This window comes from Lissotriton helveticus, chromosome 3_1, assembly GCF_964261635.1.
Source record: "Lissotriton helveticus chromosome 3_1, aLisHel1.1, whole genome shotgun sequence".
NCBI lineage: Eukaryota > Metazoa > Chordata > Amphibia > Caudata > Salamandridae > Lissotriton > Lissotriton helveticus.
Window position 1 is genome coordinate 51,980,357 of NC_136061.1, and position 17,357 is coordinate 51,997,713.

The 17,357-nt window shown below is 46.3% G+C and overlaps 1 protein-coding gene across 1 annotated transcript in view; it reads right to left on the reverse strand.

The window, feature by feature from the left end:
• LOC144822618 (uncharacterized) overlaps window positions 1-17,357 on the reverse strand; it is a 327,297-nt gene that overhangs the window by 187,331 nt on the left and 122,609 nt on the right. Inside the window, exon 6 of the mRNA XM_078680351.1 lies at window positions 3,450-3,552. Within this exon, the coding sequence (XP_078536477.1) occupies window positions 3,450-3,552 (103 nt within the window). The remainder of the gene's footprint in view (window positions 1-3,449; window positions 3,553-17,357) is intronic.

The window sequence follows — 17,357 nt, forward strand, 5'->3', positions numbered from 1 at the left end:
ACCAGGGACAGGGGTGCAGGGTGTGGGTACCAGAGAGAGGGGTGCAGGGTGTGGGTACCAGAGACAGGGGTGCAGGATGTGGGTACCAGAGACAGGGGTGCAGGATGTGGGTACCAGGGACAGGGGTGCAGGGTGTGGGTACCAGAGAGAGGGGTGCAGGGTGTGGGTACCAGAGACAGGGGTGCAGGATGTGGGTACCAGAGACAGGGGTGCAGGGTGTGGGTACCAGAGAGAGGGGTGCAGGGTGTGGGTACCAGAGACAGGGGTGCAGGATGTGGGTACCAGAGACAGGGGTGCAGGGTGTGGGTACCAGAGACAGGGGTGCAGGATGTGGGTACCAGGGTGTGGGTACCAGAGACAGGGGTGCAGGGTGTGGGTACCAGAGACAGGGGTGCAGGGTGTGGGTACCAGAGACAGTGGGCAGGGTGTGGGTACCAGAGACAGGGGTGCAGGGTGTGGGTACCAGAGACAGGGGTGCAGGGTGTGGGTACCAGAGACAGGGGTGCAGGGTGTGGGTACCAGGATGTGGGTACCAGAGACAGGGGTGCAGGGTGTGGATACCAGGGACAGGGGTGCAGGGTGTGGGTACCAGAGACAGGGGTGCAGGGTGTGGGTACCAGAGACAGGGGTGCAGGATGTGGGTACCAGAGACAGGGGTGCAGGGTGTGGGTACCAGAGACAGGGGTGCAGGGTGTGGGTACCAGAGACAGGCGTGCAGGATGTGGGTACCAGAGACAGGGGTGCAGGGTGTGGGTACCAGAGACAGGGGTGCAGGGTGTGGGTACCAGAGACAGGGGTGCAGGATGTGGGTACCAGAGAGAGGGGTGCAGGGTGTGGGTACCACAGACAGGGGGGCAGGATGTGGGTACCAGAGGCAGGGGTGCAGGGTGTGGGTACCAGAGACAGGGGTGCAGGGTGTGGGTACCAGAGGCAGGGGTGCAGGGTGTGGGTACCAGAGACAGGGGTGCAGGGTGTGGGTACCAGAGACAGGGGTGCAGGGTGTGGGTACCAGAGACAGGGGTGCAGGATGTGGGTACCAGAGACAGGGGTGCAGGATGTGGGTACGAGAGACAGGGGTGCAGGGTGTGGGTACCAGAGACAGGGGTGCAGGGTGTGGGTACCAGAGACAGGGGTGCAGGGTGTGGGTACCAGAGACAGGGGTGCAGGATGTGGGCACCTGAGACAGGGGTGCAGGGTGTGGGTACCAGAGACAGGGGTGCAGGGTGTGGGTACCAGAGACAGGGGTGCAGGGTGCGGGTACCATAGACAGGGGTGCAGGGTGTGGGTACCAGAGACAGGGGTGCAGGGTGTGGGTACCAGAGACAGGGGTGCAGGGTGTGGGTACCAGAGACAGGGGTGCAGGATGTGGGTACCAGAGACAGGGGTGCAGGGTGTGGGTACCAGAGACAGGGGTGCAGGGTGTGGGTACCAGAGACAGGGGTGCAGGGTGTGGGTACCAGAGACAGGGGTGCAGGATGTGGGCACCTGAGACAGAGGTGCAGGGTGTGGGTACCAGAGACAGGGGTGCAGGGTGTGGGTACCAGAGAGAGGGGTGCAGGGTGTGGGTACCAGAGACAGGGGTGCAGGGTGTGGGTACCAGAGACAGGGGTGCAGGGTGTGGGTACCAGAGACAGGGGGGCAGGATGTGGGTACCAGAGACAGGGGTGCAGGATGTGGGTACCAGAGACAGGGGTGCAGGGTGTGGGTACCAGAGACAGGGGTGCAGGGTGTGGGTACCAGAGACAGGGGTGCAGGGTGTGGGTACCAGAGACAGGGGTGCAGGATGTGGGTACCAGAGACAGGGGTGCAGGGTGTGGGTGCCAGAGACAGGGGTGCAGGGTGTGGGTGCCAGAGACAGGGGTGCAGGGTGTGGGTACCAGAGACAGGGGTGCAGGGTGTGGGTACCAGAGACAGGGGTGCAGGATGTGGGTTGTTAGAAAGGCGTCCCCGGGGGAGGCAGAAGATGTCTGACTGACCACCCCTAGGTCCACCTCTCCGTCGAGGAGTAGCCGAGCGGTTGCTGAGAGGCCTCCTGAATGAGGGTCCTCTCCTAGGATCGTACAGCAGAGTAATCACAACACTACAGATGGACACCACACATGAAGTTAAGTTCTCAAGCTTTTATAGGGAATAAACGGTTGCTGGTTCTTGGCAGTATGTACAAGCAGATCGAGGGATCTGGAAAGTCTCTTAAATGGGGGGTAAGGTAGCGGGACAGTCTTACTCTGGGCGGAGGAAGGGATACCCTACGCACAGCTCTCAATCCTCGAGCTGGGGGGTTCCGAGATGTTCGAGCCGTGGCAGCGCCAGCAGGCTAGCAAGGTGGTTCAGCGAAGTAGGCCGCGGCAGCGCCAGCAGGCTCTCAGATGGTTCGACAGGATAGGCCGCGGCAGCGCCAGCAGGCTCTCGGTAGGTTCAGCAAGGTAGGCCGCGGCAGCGCCAGCAGGCTCTCAGATGGTTCAGTAAGATAGGCCGCGGCAGCGCCAGCAGGCTCTCGGAAGGTTCAGCAAGGTAGGCCGCGGCAGCGCCAGCAGGCTCTCGGAAGGTTCAGCAAGGTAGGCCGCGGCAGCGCCAGCAGGCTCTCAGAAGGTCGTCGGGTTACGGACGCGTTCGTCTGGTGTCGGCCGTGACAGCGTCAGCAGGGCTTCCAGTCCAGGATACAACTGAAGACTTAATCCAGGGTTGCCCCAGATATAGGTCTGGAGGTCTTTGAAGTCCGGACCCTCGCGCCTGGGGGTCAGAGGGGCCGGGATGATGGTGTCCAGACACCCAGCAGGGGGGTGGAGCCAGCGCCCAGGGAGGCCGGGGGGCGATCGATACCAGGCGTCCGGGGACGGCTGGAGGCCCATCGAAACTCCCCTTCCTCCGGGATCTGTCGAGTGGCTACTCGACCCCCTGGGTGGATCTTGGTGCCTCGATGTCGGGGCTTCGCTGGGGCCTGGGCTGGGGCCGAGGCCACGTGGTTGGGACGTGGCGGGTCCAAGATGGAGTCGGGCACGGCCTCGTGCTGAGGTCGTGATGGGCCTACGCTGGGGTCAGGCCTGCGCTGGTGGACCGGGATGGTAGCCGGCCCTGTGGGGTTGGGGCGTGCAGCATGGAGGTGGTGGAGAGCGGATATCGTCCTGGGCCCGCCATGAGGCCGGGTACAACACGGGTGCCAGAGACAGGGGTGCAGGATGTGGGTACCAGAGACAGGGGTGCAGGATGTGGGTACCAGAGACAGGGGTGCAGGATGTGGGTACGAGAGACAGGGGTGCAGGATGTGGGTGCCAGAGACAGGGGTGCAGGATGTGGGTACCAGAGACAGGGGTGCAGGATGTGGGTACCAGAGACAGGGGTGCAGGGTGTGGGTACAAGAGACAGGGTGCAGGATGTGGGTAACAGAGGCAAGGTTCGCCCATCCACACACCAGATGGCGTGTAAGGATACAGTGACGGGTGCAATCTTACCCTTTAGAATGGCTTCCTCCTGCGGGGCCGTGTTCCCACAAATCATTTTTTTGCACCTCAGAATATCCTGAGTTTGCTGCATTTTTCCAACTGGTCCATTCGGCTGTAATTATAAGACATATCTTGTGTTAATATTTCTAAGGCATCACACAAGGGTGCTTCAGTATACAAACATTAGCAGCTGGTCAGTTAATCGCTTGGTTGCGCCTTTACGCCTTATTTTGTTAGTTAGTCGCTCTGCAGCTTCACACAGGAGCCTCTAGGCTCTGGATGGGCCCGATTCACAGAACTAACTTAAGACAAAATCCTAAACTTACTACCATTTTGGTATTCACAAAAGGCACTTACTCATTTCGTTATTCACAGAAGTTAGGAGTCCTAACTTTACCGCTGTCTCTGGTCTGAGCTCAGCAGTCAGCATAGAAACCAAGCATTTCCCATAATGTGGAAGGAGGTGAAGGTCCCTCAAAGGCTCCACCAAAACTCTGAACAAGTCAAGACAAAGGTCACACCTGGTTACTCACTAACTACCAGAACCACAAGACGAGAGACTACTACTGACCACCCTTGCAGGCCGCATTATCTTCAAAAGCAGCTGCGTCATTTACAAAGCCATCACGACCAGCATCCCTGCTTATCTGTCAGACAAGCTCAGCATCTCTGGTGGTCGACGACCCACCCGCAACCGATTGAAACCACAGGCCTGATTACAGGTTGAGTGGTTAATTCCGTCCCGTGCGTAAAGCCCTGTTTATGCAGGGGACGGAATTATGAGTTTGGTTTTATTTAATGCTTTGGATAATTATAGAAAGAGTTAAATAACTTAACATTTGTTACATTTTGGCAGGTCAAACCTGCTGAAATTTAACAGGGGTAATATGTACGGTATTCACCATACCATGCAGATTTTGGTGTGTTATTCCCCGATAATTTGAAAGAGGTGCTATTTAGCGCACCCCGAACTACAGACTATTGTTATTTATCATGTGCGATAAACAGCACATAGTGTAATAGGCCGTAAGAAGTGTATAAAAGAAAAAAGGAGCCCTCAGGCCTTTTTCCATCTCTGCACCCAGGATCTCGAACAACTTCTCCGTATCCATTAGGACCGCCCGACGCTGCTCCAATGTCGGCAAGAATTGCAGACGCACCTCCTAAAAGAACACTTCATCACAAAACATAAGCAATCCAGCTTGCTGTCCTATCACTCATGGACTTTAGGGTTCCCTACGACCTTTTAGGGCACTCCGCTGCCTTTTGGCTATATACATCCATCCATACATATATCAATCAATCAGGGGTTTATATACCGCGGTTACTCACCCATAAGGGTCTTAAGGGACTGGGGGTTAGAAGGGGGGGCTGCTGATTCGTCTGGGCGCAGGGGTTCAGTCGAAGAGACAGGTTTAGAGATCATTCCGTAATTGGGTCAGTGACGGGGATTGCCTGAGGTGGAGAGGCAGGGTGTTCCAGGTCTTGGCGGCGCGGTGGGAGAAGGATCTTCCGCCGGCACTTGTCATGTGGATCCGTGTGAATGTGGGCAGGGCAAGTTGGGCGGAGCGAAGGTGTCTGGCACGTACGTGGAATAAGAGTCGGTGGTTCAGATATGCTGGTCCGGCGTCATGGAGGGCTTTGTAGGCGTGTGTGAGGATCTTGAAGATGGGTCTCTTGTTGACAGGGAGCCAGTGGAGTTCTCGAAGCTGTTCGGTGATGTGGCTGTGGCGGGGGATGTTGAGGACCAGTCTGGCTGTGGCGTTTTGAACATTCTGTAGTTTCCTGAAGAGTTTCTGGGTGATGCCAGCAAAGAGTGTGTTGCCATAGTCAAGTCTGCCGGTAATACCATTCAAATTAGCTGCAGCAATCTGAACTTTTGCTTAATACGGTTCATTTATTTAAGGTATTCCACCAAATGCATCAGAACAGCATTAAATAGCCTACGCGTTTCGGCCATGGCCTTCCACAGGGCCATGCTGAAGTGTATACAGAGTGTCCTTTTAAAGGAGACCTCATCCACTGACCATCACCACAATAAAAGTACTATGCTTTTTCCAAACTATGAACTCTAAAGTTTATATCATATTTACATTGAGTTACTCCATAGGCAAACTGTACCACAGTTATTCCAGTGCAAAATATTAATTACAATTTTTTTACATACATTATTTGTTTTTTTGTGTGTGTGTCACCATTATTTCCCCTATTTTGTGCAGCCAATCTCACAAGCTCATGGGCTATTAACGCACCATCCAATCTTGTGGTTTCATTTTCTCTCTTTTTATATATATATATATATATATATATATATATATATAGTAGAGTACAGATATTGTAGAGTACATAAATTGCAAACATTCTACATAGTGACTTCTTTACACTGGAAATTATGGTGCAAAATTATTTCTTTTTAGACCAACAGTAACTCAAGAGATAAATCAAGAGGATGAATAGAAAAGTGTGGTTGGTGAAGTCCCATCATTATTATCTTGATACAAAAGGAGGTGACCCGCTGTGTCATTCAAGTTGCACATAATAGTTTCGGTGAACCTACTAAAAATAGGGAACACCCACTTCTTCATCCTCATTACAATTAAAGTCAGTCCTCTAGTCTCTAAATTGTTCATACGCAATTGCAGTAGCCAATCGCTTCTCTTGTCTTTAAGAACATCTAAAAACGATACATCACCCTTGTGTTTTCATTTTTGTATTTTATTTCTATACTTTATTATTTTTTGTTTTTTATTTTCTATTTTCTTCCATGGACCGTTCTGCGGAATTTCTGGGTGACGTTGCTGAACTCAAGTCTACTGGTGATGAGTGCGTGGATATATATACATGTATACATAATATCTAATGGCGGTCGCCAGTAGATAGTTATAGTTAGGACCTATTATCCATAGGAAATCCTCAACATTCTATTGACAATAACTTAGCACCGATTGATGAATCCGCGCGAAATTTTCCAAACTTTTGGCTAGCTCAGTTCCGCTCCTTCCCTGAAAATTTGGGGTGATTGGTCAAGCGGGTGCCAAGAAAAAAGTGTGGTCCCAAAACATGTTTTCCTCATGCAATTTCCCATAGGACCTTTAGCCACGGCTACAGCCCGAACGGCTGAACGGAATTACACCAAATTTGGCAAAGAGGTAGTCCTCAATTCAGACTTGTGCCTTTTGCTTATTTGGTGTAAATCCGTTTAGTAGTTCTTGAGAAAATGACAGTTAAAGTCATTTATATATCTATAGGTGCGGTGGATCCAGAGTACTATCCGCGTACCCTAAGCGCAGCCTACAAGCACCCTGCCGTGCACGAGCTGAAGGCTAATTGGCTGACAACTGTAAAAATCAGGAAATGTTGGCAGCCATCTTGTGCGTCGGTAGAACCAAGGCACAAGAAAACCAAAACAAACGCCGCAAAACGCGAAAAGGGGGCAGGGTAGACACACCCTGACCCCCTAGGCCTGCTCAGGGGGTCCCACAAGGACCCCCAGGGCCCCAAAAAAAATATTAAAAAAAAAAATCACGAGCATCCGCGCATCCTAGCGATATTAAAAAAAAAGAAACACTGTCTCCCGCGGTAAATATGTAAATTTGCCCCAGGGGGGCCAAATCCCGGGGGCATTATTGAAAAAAAAGTGTGGGGGGTCCCAATCCCCCCACACTGCCCAGGGGACTGCCACCCCCTGGGGCTCTAATATAATATATGCGGGTGGCTCATGGGGCCCTACCGCAGCCCCGGGGCTCGATTTTAATGTATGCGGGGGGCTCACGGGGCCCCCCCGCAGCCCTGGGGACTGCCACCACCTGGGGCTATTTTGAAATGGGAGAGGGGGCTCTCAGCCCCCCCAGCCCTGGGGACCGCTACCCCCGGGGCAAGAATTAAATGTATGCGGGGGGTTTACAGGGCCCCCCCAGCCCCGGGGACCGTCACTCCCCCCCCGGGGCTTAAGAAAATTGGGTGTGGGGGCTCTGTATAAGTATATTTAATAGTGTTCTATTGATCATTGCCTGAGTGGGTTTTTAGAAACTTGTATTGGTGTGTCAATGGATTCAAATATGGTACTCTGTATTTTACAGTGAGTGATGAAAGGGTATACTAGTGTATGATGAGGTGTATCTGATTGTCACATGGATGTCATTTGAGATGGCATCCGTGATGTCATCAGTAATGTCACTGACCATGTCATGAATGATGTAATATGTGACATCATCAGCAGTGCATTGCGGGGGCGCCAGTTATAGTTAGCAGAACTAACTATAACGGGGGAATTTCTATGGTTTTGTATGAGTGAAATGTCCAGCTAACTATAACACCCTTGAAACCTATGTTTTTTTCAGGGAATTTCTAAGGTTTTTTAAATGATAATTCCTAACTAGTGGAGTAGTGTGGCTCAATGGTTAGAAGAGGCAGACCATGAAGCAGAGGTCAGACCCGGGACCAGGGTTCAATTCCCGACGCGGCAGGGTCTTGAGCCCAAAATGTCCACGGACTCGATAATTCTCGCTTCGGTGCCTGCTCGAATCATGGGTTCACACTCTGCCACTCCAGGCAATAGCTTGCGTAATCTCCACTATGGCCCCCCGCGGCGGGATGCCTGGCTTTCACCATGGGGGTGCCCAGTACGGGTTATCTCACAGGGAAAAAGCCAGGAGGGGTTCCCAAAGCAATCGCTTAGAGACCGTTGGTGATAATGCGCTATATAAATATAAATTACAATAAATTACAACTATAACTTGTCTGAAACCTATGGTTTTTTCAGTGAATATATATATATATATATATATACATGTTCTTCTAACTTTTGATTATTTTATGATATAAATTGTTTCTTGTCTCTCTGGGAGGTCCCTTTCTCAAAGTGATTGCTACTAAAAAATGTTGGTGGCCGGCTTCTAATCCGCATAACGTTATTGGGAGCATGTTGCCAATTTAAATTCTACTTCAAAGTGACCTCGTAACCCAACGGATGCTCCCCTTTTCAAAGAGAAAGGATTGTTGTCCCGTGGTACTTCCTGTCCGCACAAATGCACCATTGGTGGAAAATTTTTGTTTGTGGGTGGTGGGTGGTGGGCCTGGCCACATCACTCTCCTTTTAAGAGAAAATCACTTATTGTGGTCCTTTTTTAGCTGTCAGACCTCTGATGTACCCACTCTACCGGAAATGTTACAAACAACCAAGGGAGCATGATTTCCTGTGTATAGCATTGGATACTCATTTGGGTGAAGAAGCCTGGTGGCCGACTTTGAACGAGTCTTTGGCCCAGTAGAGAGCGGGCCACTTGTAGATTATCCCATGATCCGTGCCCAGACAGAGCATTTAATATTAAGAATTAGAAGAGATAAAAGTAGGTTTCGGAAAATGTATTGAATGGAAGGCACCGGGTCCAGATGGAGTTCCCATTGATTTATTTTTAACACATCAAGACCTGTGGGCCCCTTGTCTTTCAAATGTGATTAATGCAATAGAAAAAAAAAAGGCCCACTATCTTCCTGGTCGCCCAGTATTATTATTCCGATCTTTAAAAAGGGAGATAAGGAGAACCCACAGAATTATAGACCAATCTCCCTACTGGACACAACGGCAAAGCTAATGGGTCGCTTTTTGCTACACAGGTTGGAGGAGTGGGCTAAGGAGAAAAATATACTGATCGAAGCACAATATGGGTTTCAAGAGGGGAATGGCACAATTGACCAATGCCCTAATTTAAGTTTGATAATCAAAAAATATACCAGAGCCAAGGGTGGTCAGATCTTTTTGGCATTTATGGACCTTAGTGCTGCATTCGATTCCGTGTCCCACACCAAATTGTGGAATTTGATGGACCCCATGGGGATTGATGCCGTTATTATAAATTTCATCCGCCAATTATATACCTGTGGAACAGCTTATGTCCGCTACGTAAAAAATGGGGAATATACGCACCCGTCAAGATTACAGGGGGGTAAGACAGGGTGCAGCCTTGCCCCTTTTTATTTTTGATTTATACAAATGGGGTTGAGGTAGCACTCAGGGGGTCAACATCGGACGTCCCCATTTGTGATAGCCGTAACGTACCAATACTGGTATATGCGGATAGCTCAGTCCTAATTGCCAGAACAGGGTTAGCCTTCCAGCGCTTAATAAACAACTAATCAGTCTTTATGGCCTTTCTGGACCTGCGGGTAAATGAATCGAAATCCTTCAATCTTACTGCAGGGGTACCTAAGGGCAAAAGAATACCCCCTTCCTTATAGAAACACGAAAACTGGAGGTGGTAGAATCCTTCCTATATCGTGGTGTCCTGTTTGATAAAAATCAATTGTGGATAAAAATGGACCGGAAACAGGTCCCCAGTGATGGAGAGGTGGGTGCCTCGGAGGAATCCTGGCCTTAGCTAGAGAGCTAGGTTTAAAACCTCTTGAATCAATTAAAACTGTTTATAAAGCGAAGACAGTATCTGCTGTCTCCTACGGGACAGGAGTGTGGGGCATAGCGAATGGAGGTCAACTACAAATGTTGGAAGTTAGAGGTCCATTAGGATGTAGGGCGGACAGCCACTGGCCGCATGGCGGTGACATATAACATTAGATTTCCAGCAATAAAATTCCTATTCCTAAGGAAAATCTCGCTAATAGGCAGGTGGGGACTTAGCCGTAGAATCCACCTCCCATTGACTATTATGGCTAAATCAGATTTATACCAGGTGTAAAATCCTGGCACTAATCGCGGTTAACGCGCGTTTTTTTTATCGCATCGTGGGTATTGCTAATAGGCGATAGCTGTGTTAGGGACTGCTTTCAGTTTGGGTACGCCCACTTTGCATGTCATTAGCAATAAATATAGCTGACTTGCAAAGCGGGCCCCAAACCGGTCTCTATCGCCTGGAAGCTGTCGCTAGCTGCTGTTAGCGACAGCTTGTTAACTGGGTGATAAAAAAATCACCTCTTTATCGGCAAAAAGTGCCGCTAAAGCGGCGATAATGCCCTTGCAAATATGCCCCTATATTTACCATATAGAGTTGGGTTTGCCATACGTGACCGACTTCATTAAGTTAGCATCAATCATGCTATGGCATTCTATCTGGCGGAGGGATACGGTGATGTAATAATCCAGGAAACAGCTTGAATTTTAAGGTTTATTTAACAGCACAGCATAGGTTACTTGTACAGCTGCATTCAGGTTCAACTGACCAGAAAGTGCAGAATGCTACATCAGGAAAACTCTGTTCAGAACACAGAATGCAAGCAGAAACATAACATGTCGCATGCAGTTAAAGGAACAGTCCTACAAAGCTAAATAATAAATGAAAGCTATCAGAATGTAACACATCCCCCTCATTAGGAAACAATATGAACATATATTAAACAAAATCTTGTAAGGAGGTGGGTCTTCTTCTGACACGTGTATCAACTTTGACCCTTGAAGCCACTGAGTCAGAACAGAAACTATCGTTTGTTTCAACACTGTCTACATCACTATAAGACTGCAAATGAACATCATTCTGCATGGGACATTTGGCAACTTTACTCACGTTCCAAACTTTGCCATCTTGCGTAATGACTGTATTACTGAAAACCTTTTTAACTTGCATGGGCCTGCCATATTTACTCATGCATTTGCTGACAATGAAAGGTTTCAAGATCCTGACCCAATCACCAACCTCTAGATTATGCTCTTTGGTTTTCCATTTTTTATTGTACCACAAGGCTGACTTACTTTGCTTGCAATAAACTTTGTCAGCAATTTTTCCAATGTCAACTACATCTTTCGTCAAATCTTTGCATTTCTCCTTAAACCACCAGGGACAAATATTTGAAGCAGGATCTCTTCCTTTAAGAAGTTTGAAAGGACTAACTTCTGTGGTGGTATGAGGAGTTATACGATAAGTCCAAAGCTCTCTAAGCACATTCAACCAATTGCCTTTCTCCTTGACAGCGTCAGCAACAAAACCCTTCAAAACCCGGTTAAATCGTTCTACCTGTCCGTTCTCATGCGGTTCATAAAGAGATGTTCGAATGTGCTTGATGTTGCAACTCTTTAAAAATGATTGCATCTCAGCTGAAACTAACTGTACCCCATTGTCAGACACTAAGACAGAAGGAGAACCTTCTCTCGCAAAGACTTCTTTAAAAAAAGAAATAACCACTTCAGAGGTAACTTTAGCCACAAATTTCACTTCCGGCCACTTAGAATGATAATCTATCATGACTAGTGTGAATCGTGAAGATTCCGGCAAAATATGGAAAGGGCCTGAAATATCAAACGCTATTTTATACCAGGGAAATTCCGGCCATTGTACAGCTTTGAGGGGTGGAACATGCAATTTCAACATTTTGTCATTGACACAACACTCACTACAGTCCTTCACTGTGTGGTCCACAAATCTGTCCATCCCTGGCCACCAAAAGTCCAATCTAATTAAACCCTTCATGGCCAAAATCCCAGGATGGGTTTTATGAGCTAATTGAAGTATCATTTCTTGAATACCAACTGGTGGAATACATTTACCCGATTTAAAAATCAAATCTCCTTCACACCATAACTCATCTGCCACATTGTAAAATGGAAGTAAATCATCTCTTATCTTGGATTTGTTTGGCCAACCCTCAAGAAGATATTTTCTTAACAAAACAAATCTTCCATCATCATCTTGACATTTCAACCAAGACTGCTCTGTGATATCTCGATAATGAGGAGAAACAAGATCAGACAAACTCAACACAAAATCAACCTCCCTGAGACAATCAACTTGATCAACTGTATTTCCACACGGCAAGCGTGACAAACAGTCAGCAGTGACATTTTTTTCCCAGGAATATATTCCACAGTGAAATTGTATTCCTGTAATTTTGATGCCAGGCGTGCAATTCTTGCCGTGGAGTTCCAACCTCCACCAACCGATAAAATATGGACAAGCGGCTTATGATCCGTTCTTAGGATGAACTTACTGCCCCATATGTAAATTCTATAATGTTCAATAGCCCAAACGCAAGAGAGCAACTCTCGTTCAATAACAGCATATTTGCGCTCCGTCTCATTCAATGTCCTAGAAGAAAAAACCACATTCCATTCCATGGCACCATCTGTCTGAGACAACACACACCCAAGACCATACAGGCTTGCATCAGTGGTAATAATACATTTTTTCCCATTCTAAAAGGTTTTAAAGTTGGCGAATTTACAATATCATTCTTAATGTCAGTGAATGCTTTTTCTTGTTCAGCTTCCCAAAGAAATTCATTACTTTGTCTTAATAACCTCCTTAGTGGTTCCATTTTAGTAGCGAAATTTGCAACAAATTTGCTGTAATACTCGCACATGCCCCGAGAAGGACAGCAGTTGTTCTTTGTTGCTTGGAGAAGGAGCTTTAAGAATAGCCTCCACATTAGATTTTTTGGGAATCAAACCTTCCCCTGACAATGTATGGCCCAAATACTCCACAGATCTATTAAATAATTTGCATTTGTGTGCCTTGAGAGTAAGACCAGATTTTTCGAGTCTACCACACACTTCATTTAAGTGTGAGGCGTGCTCAAACTCATCCTTGGAAAATATCAAGATGTCGTCTTGAAAACATTTAACAAAGGAATCAAGATCTCTAAAAATTTGGAACATAATCCGTTGAAAAACAGAGGCAGCAGATGCTAACCCAAATGGCATTCTTTTATACTGAAAGAGACCTATGGGAGTGATGAAAGCTGTGTATTTTTTAGATTCCTCAGTGAGCTCAATTTGGTGGTACGCAGACCTGGGATCTAATGTAGAGAAAATCTGAGCACCATCAAATAGAGAAACCAGTTCGTTTATATTCAGAAGGGGATGACAATCTATAATTATGTTGGAATGTAGTGCCCTCAAATCAATGCAGACTCTTAACTTTTGATCAGGCTTCCGTACCAAAACTATGGGCGAAACCCATTCTGATGACTCAATGGGTTCTATAATGTCATCTTTAAGTAAATCATTCAGCATTTCCTTCAACTCGTCCCTAACATTGAGAGGAACGCCTCTTAACTTTTGCTTAACAGGGAGTGCTCCTTCCTTCAGCACTATTTTATGCACAACATTTCTTAATTTCCCTAACTGATCAGAGAAAACTTTATCAAATTTTCTTTTCCAAAAGGAAATATCATTTTTTACCACCTCACTGGGACAAATAGAATTTAACATATCTTGCTCACTACACAGTGAAATGGGGTCCTTAGCACGCGGATTTAACATGATACCCAGTTCCCATTGGTCATGCCAACCCAGCACATTAATACCTTTAATTGCAATATACAGTTTGATATGGGCTAATCTCCCTCTAAAGCTTAACGGAACTTTGAAAAATCCTTCAACATCAATTTTGTTCCCATTGAAACCCTCTGCTAATATATCAGATTGTTGAAAACTAGCCATATCACATACATCTTGTAGTTTTTCATTAAAATACTCCCTAGTAATTATGGTCCAAGGAGAACCAGAATCTACCATAAGTTTGATTGCAACAGTGAAAACATAAAAGATGCATTTAGGTGATTTCTTACTGGTTACCATAACACAACCACTTTCAACTATAGAGACAACATAACCTCTATCCAGGCTTTGTTCTACACACTAGCTGCTGCTGTTAATGGACGAAACCTTTGCGGGAGTAATATTGTGAGAGGATGGACGTGTTTGTCCTGCTCGTAATTGAGTGTTATAACGCCTCTCTCTACAGACATTACCAAAATGTCCTACTCTACCACAAACGTTACATGTTTTATCAACAGCAGGGCAACCTTGAAAAGATGCAACATGTGATCTACTACCACACCTATAACAAGAAGCAAAATTATTACTAAAATCTGTTCTCCTGTTATTGATTGCATACTGATTTTTGGGTCTCACTTGTGTGGGAATAAAACTTTTGTTGTCAACTTTTGGCTTGACAACACAAACTTCTTCTTCAGAAGCAGTTTTACCAGGATTAGAATTTTGTTTGACAACAACGTCCATCCATTTTTCCGACAACTCTGGATTTAGCGATGGCAATTGTTTCTTCCAAATTGGGATCACCAATACACCACAATTTATCCTGAATCTTTTTGTTCTTAATATGAACAATAATTTGGTCACGAATCATTTCATCAGACACAGCTCCGAAATTACAATGCAATGTTAGAGCCCTTAGAGATGTGAGGAAATCATCAAAAGATTCTTCCTGTTTTTGTGCCCTAGTGTAAAACTTGAAACGATTTAAGGCAATGTTTGCAGTGGGTTTGAATCTTTTTTCCAATCTATTGAGTGCTTCAGTATAAACATTCATTGTATCCCCACTACCAGAAGGAACTGACAACTGTGGTAAAGTTCTGAAAATTTCCTGTCCTTCAGAACCAATACAATGCAAAAGGATACTTTTTTTTCTTTCCGCACCCATTCGCTCCCCATCAATAGCCCTCATGTAATTGAAAAATTCCTCCTTCCATCTAGACCAAGGCATTGGAGGGTCTCCCTTAATCTGTAAAAATTTTGCAGGAGGGTCAAACTGCATTTTACTAATGTATTAAAATGTAGAGTAAAATGAATATATTGTATAACAAGTATAATGTAAAGAACTAGTATAATGTAAAGAATTAATACTAAGTAAAACAATAATAACCACAGTGTATTACTGAAAGTAACTGTAAAGCTGTGCAACTGTGAGTACCACAAAAAGAATAAATGCTCAAGCAGCCTATAAACTACTGAAACATATCACAGTATATATATAAATAAGTCAATGTGCAGTCGTGCACATCGACGATGTAGAAAAACAAATGAAGATTTACCACACAGGGTCAAGTATATCTCATTGCCGTGCGCATCGGCGTAGTTGTATATGTTGTCAAGGTTACCAAATGTAACTAAGGTTTCTGAAATGCGCAGCCGTGCGCATCGGTGTGCAGAGTAGATAGAGGAAATTTAAAATGGCCGCTGCGTGATGACGTAGTGCGTGAATGTCACGCGTCAGGGTCCACTGACGCGTTACGTCGGGTTGTCAGGGAGTCTTCGCGAAGGAGCTGAGACGAACGCTGGCTCCGATGGCTCCGACGAAGAATGGAAGGTGAGCGCGCAAGGACACGCGATGTCACCCGCTGCACACATGCTGTTCAAATGCAAACAATGTTGGGATCACAACGGTCAGGGTGTAAACACATGAAATAGTCACCTTTTCCGAAGTATTACGAGGCGAAAATCCCAGATAAGGAAATGAGGATAGTGTAGCAGCGTCAACCAAATGCACAGGGATATCAAGTTGAAAGTCCAATTTCGGCTGGTGCAACTTGAATTGCGCTTGTTTTGAATATGCTTGAAAAAAAAAAAATTCACGCAGAAAACATCCCAAATAAATATTCCTCAAGTAAACATCCACAAGAAATCTTCTTAAAATAGAGATAGTGTAGATAATCTCCTCCAAATACGCCAGATTGAAGAGAAAAGACGTAAAATTGCAAATTGGGTCCAAAACTCCGCTCCTAAAGTTGTCCTCGTCGCCAAATTTTGTAATAATCCAGGAAACAGCTTGAATTTTAAGGTTTATTTAACGGCACAGCATAGGTTACTTGTACAGCTGCATTCAGGTTCAACTGACCAGAAAGTGCAGAATGCTACATCAGGAAAACTCTGTTCAGAACGCAGAATGCAAGCAGAAACATAACATGTCGCATGCAGTTAAAGGAACAGTCCTACAAAGCTAAATAATAAATGAAAGCTATCAGAATGTAACAGGTGAGTTTAACTCAATTAATTATAAAAAACGGTCTGCATCTAGACAATTGTCATAAAACCATCTGGCTCCAATATGTGGAAAAAACTCTAACTGAAATAGGGGACAAAGAACTATTTGAGGACCCTACTGCATGCCGGAAGATTTCAAAGTCTGAACTTAATCACATCGGTGCTCATGATGAGCTCAGCTCGTCATAAGACACAGTGGCGCTGTGCTTATGACAAGCTAAGCTCGTCATAACCTCTGCGGAACGCCCACGCGGGGATAATTCCCCTGCTGTGCTGGGCGTTCCATTAAACGGGCGTGGTTATGACGATCTCAGCTCATCATGAGCACAGTGCCACCGTGCAGCGTGACAAGCCGAGCTCATCACAAGCACCGCGGCGCCGCGTGGGTCCCTACTCTCCCCCGCACTGCGGGGGAATTAGCCCCGCGGGGAAGGGGTTAAGATCTCCTTTTTAAATAACGCTGCTATAAATCGATACGAGGCTAACCGTCTAAGGAAACTTGTAATTTTCTACCAACAAATACCTCCAATTTAAACCAGGGAATATTCTGATTTGGCAATTACCAACATCCCCCAGCATAGATATATTTTATTTAGATTCCGACTGAATCTAATCCCCTTGATGTTGGGCTTCCCAGCAAACAAGTATACCCATTCTGACCTCCCACTCTGCCCATGTGATAAGGTATCAACGCGGTCCGATCTTCATATGGGGCCATATGTATCAACATCCTCATTTGCGATTCTCAAATAGCAATTTTTTAGAAATCGCTATATGAGGATTGCAAAACGGGATGTATTAAAGAAATCGAAATTTCTTTGTGAATTCTTAGTATTCCTTAATTGCCAGGAGGCCCATGGGAATGAATGGGAAGTCATTCTCAATTTACGATTCGCAATTTGACAATTGCAAATTGAGAATAATTTCAAGGGTGCAGGGGTGTCATAAGGACACCCTGATGCACCCCTGAAATGAACATGTGTGCGCATATGGCGCACATACATGTCCTAAGGGCATGTATGTGCGCCACATGGCACCTTCACGAATGCAAAAAAGTGCATTTGTGAAAGAAATTGCAAATTACCACCAACATGAAGTTGGTAGTAATTTGCGATTTCTTAATGAGAAATCGCACAACTTGGGTGCTTGATACATAGCATTTAAGGAATCGCAATTTGGGATTCCTTAAA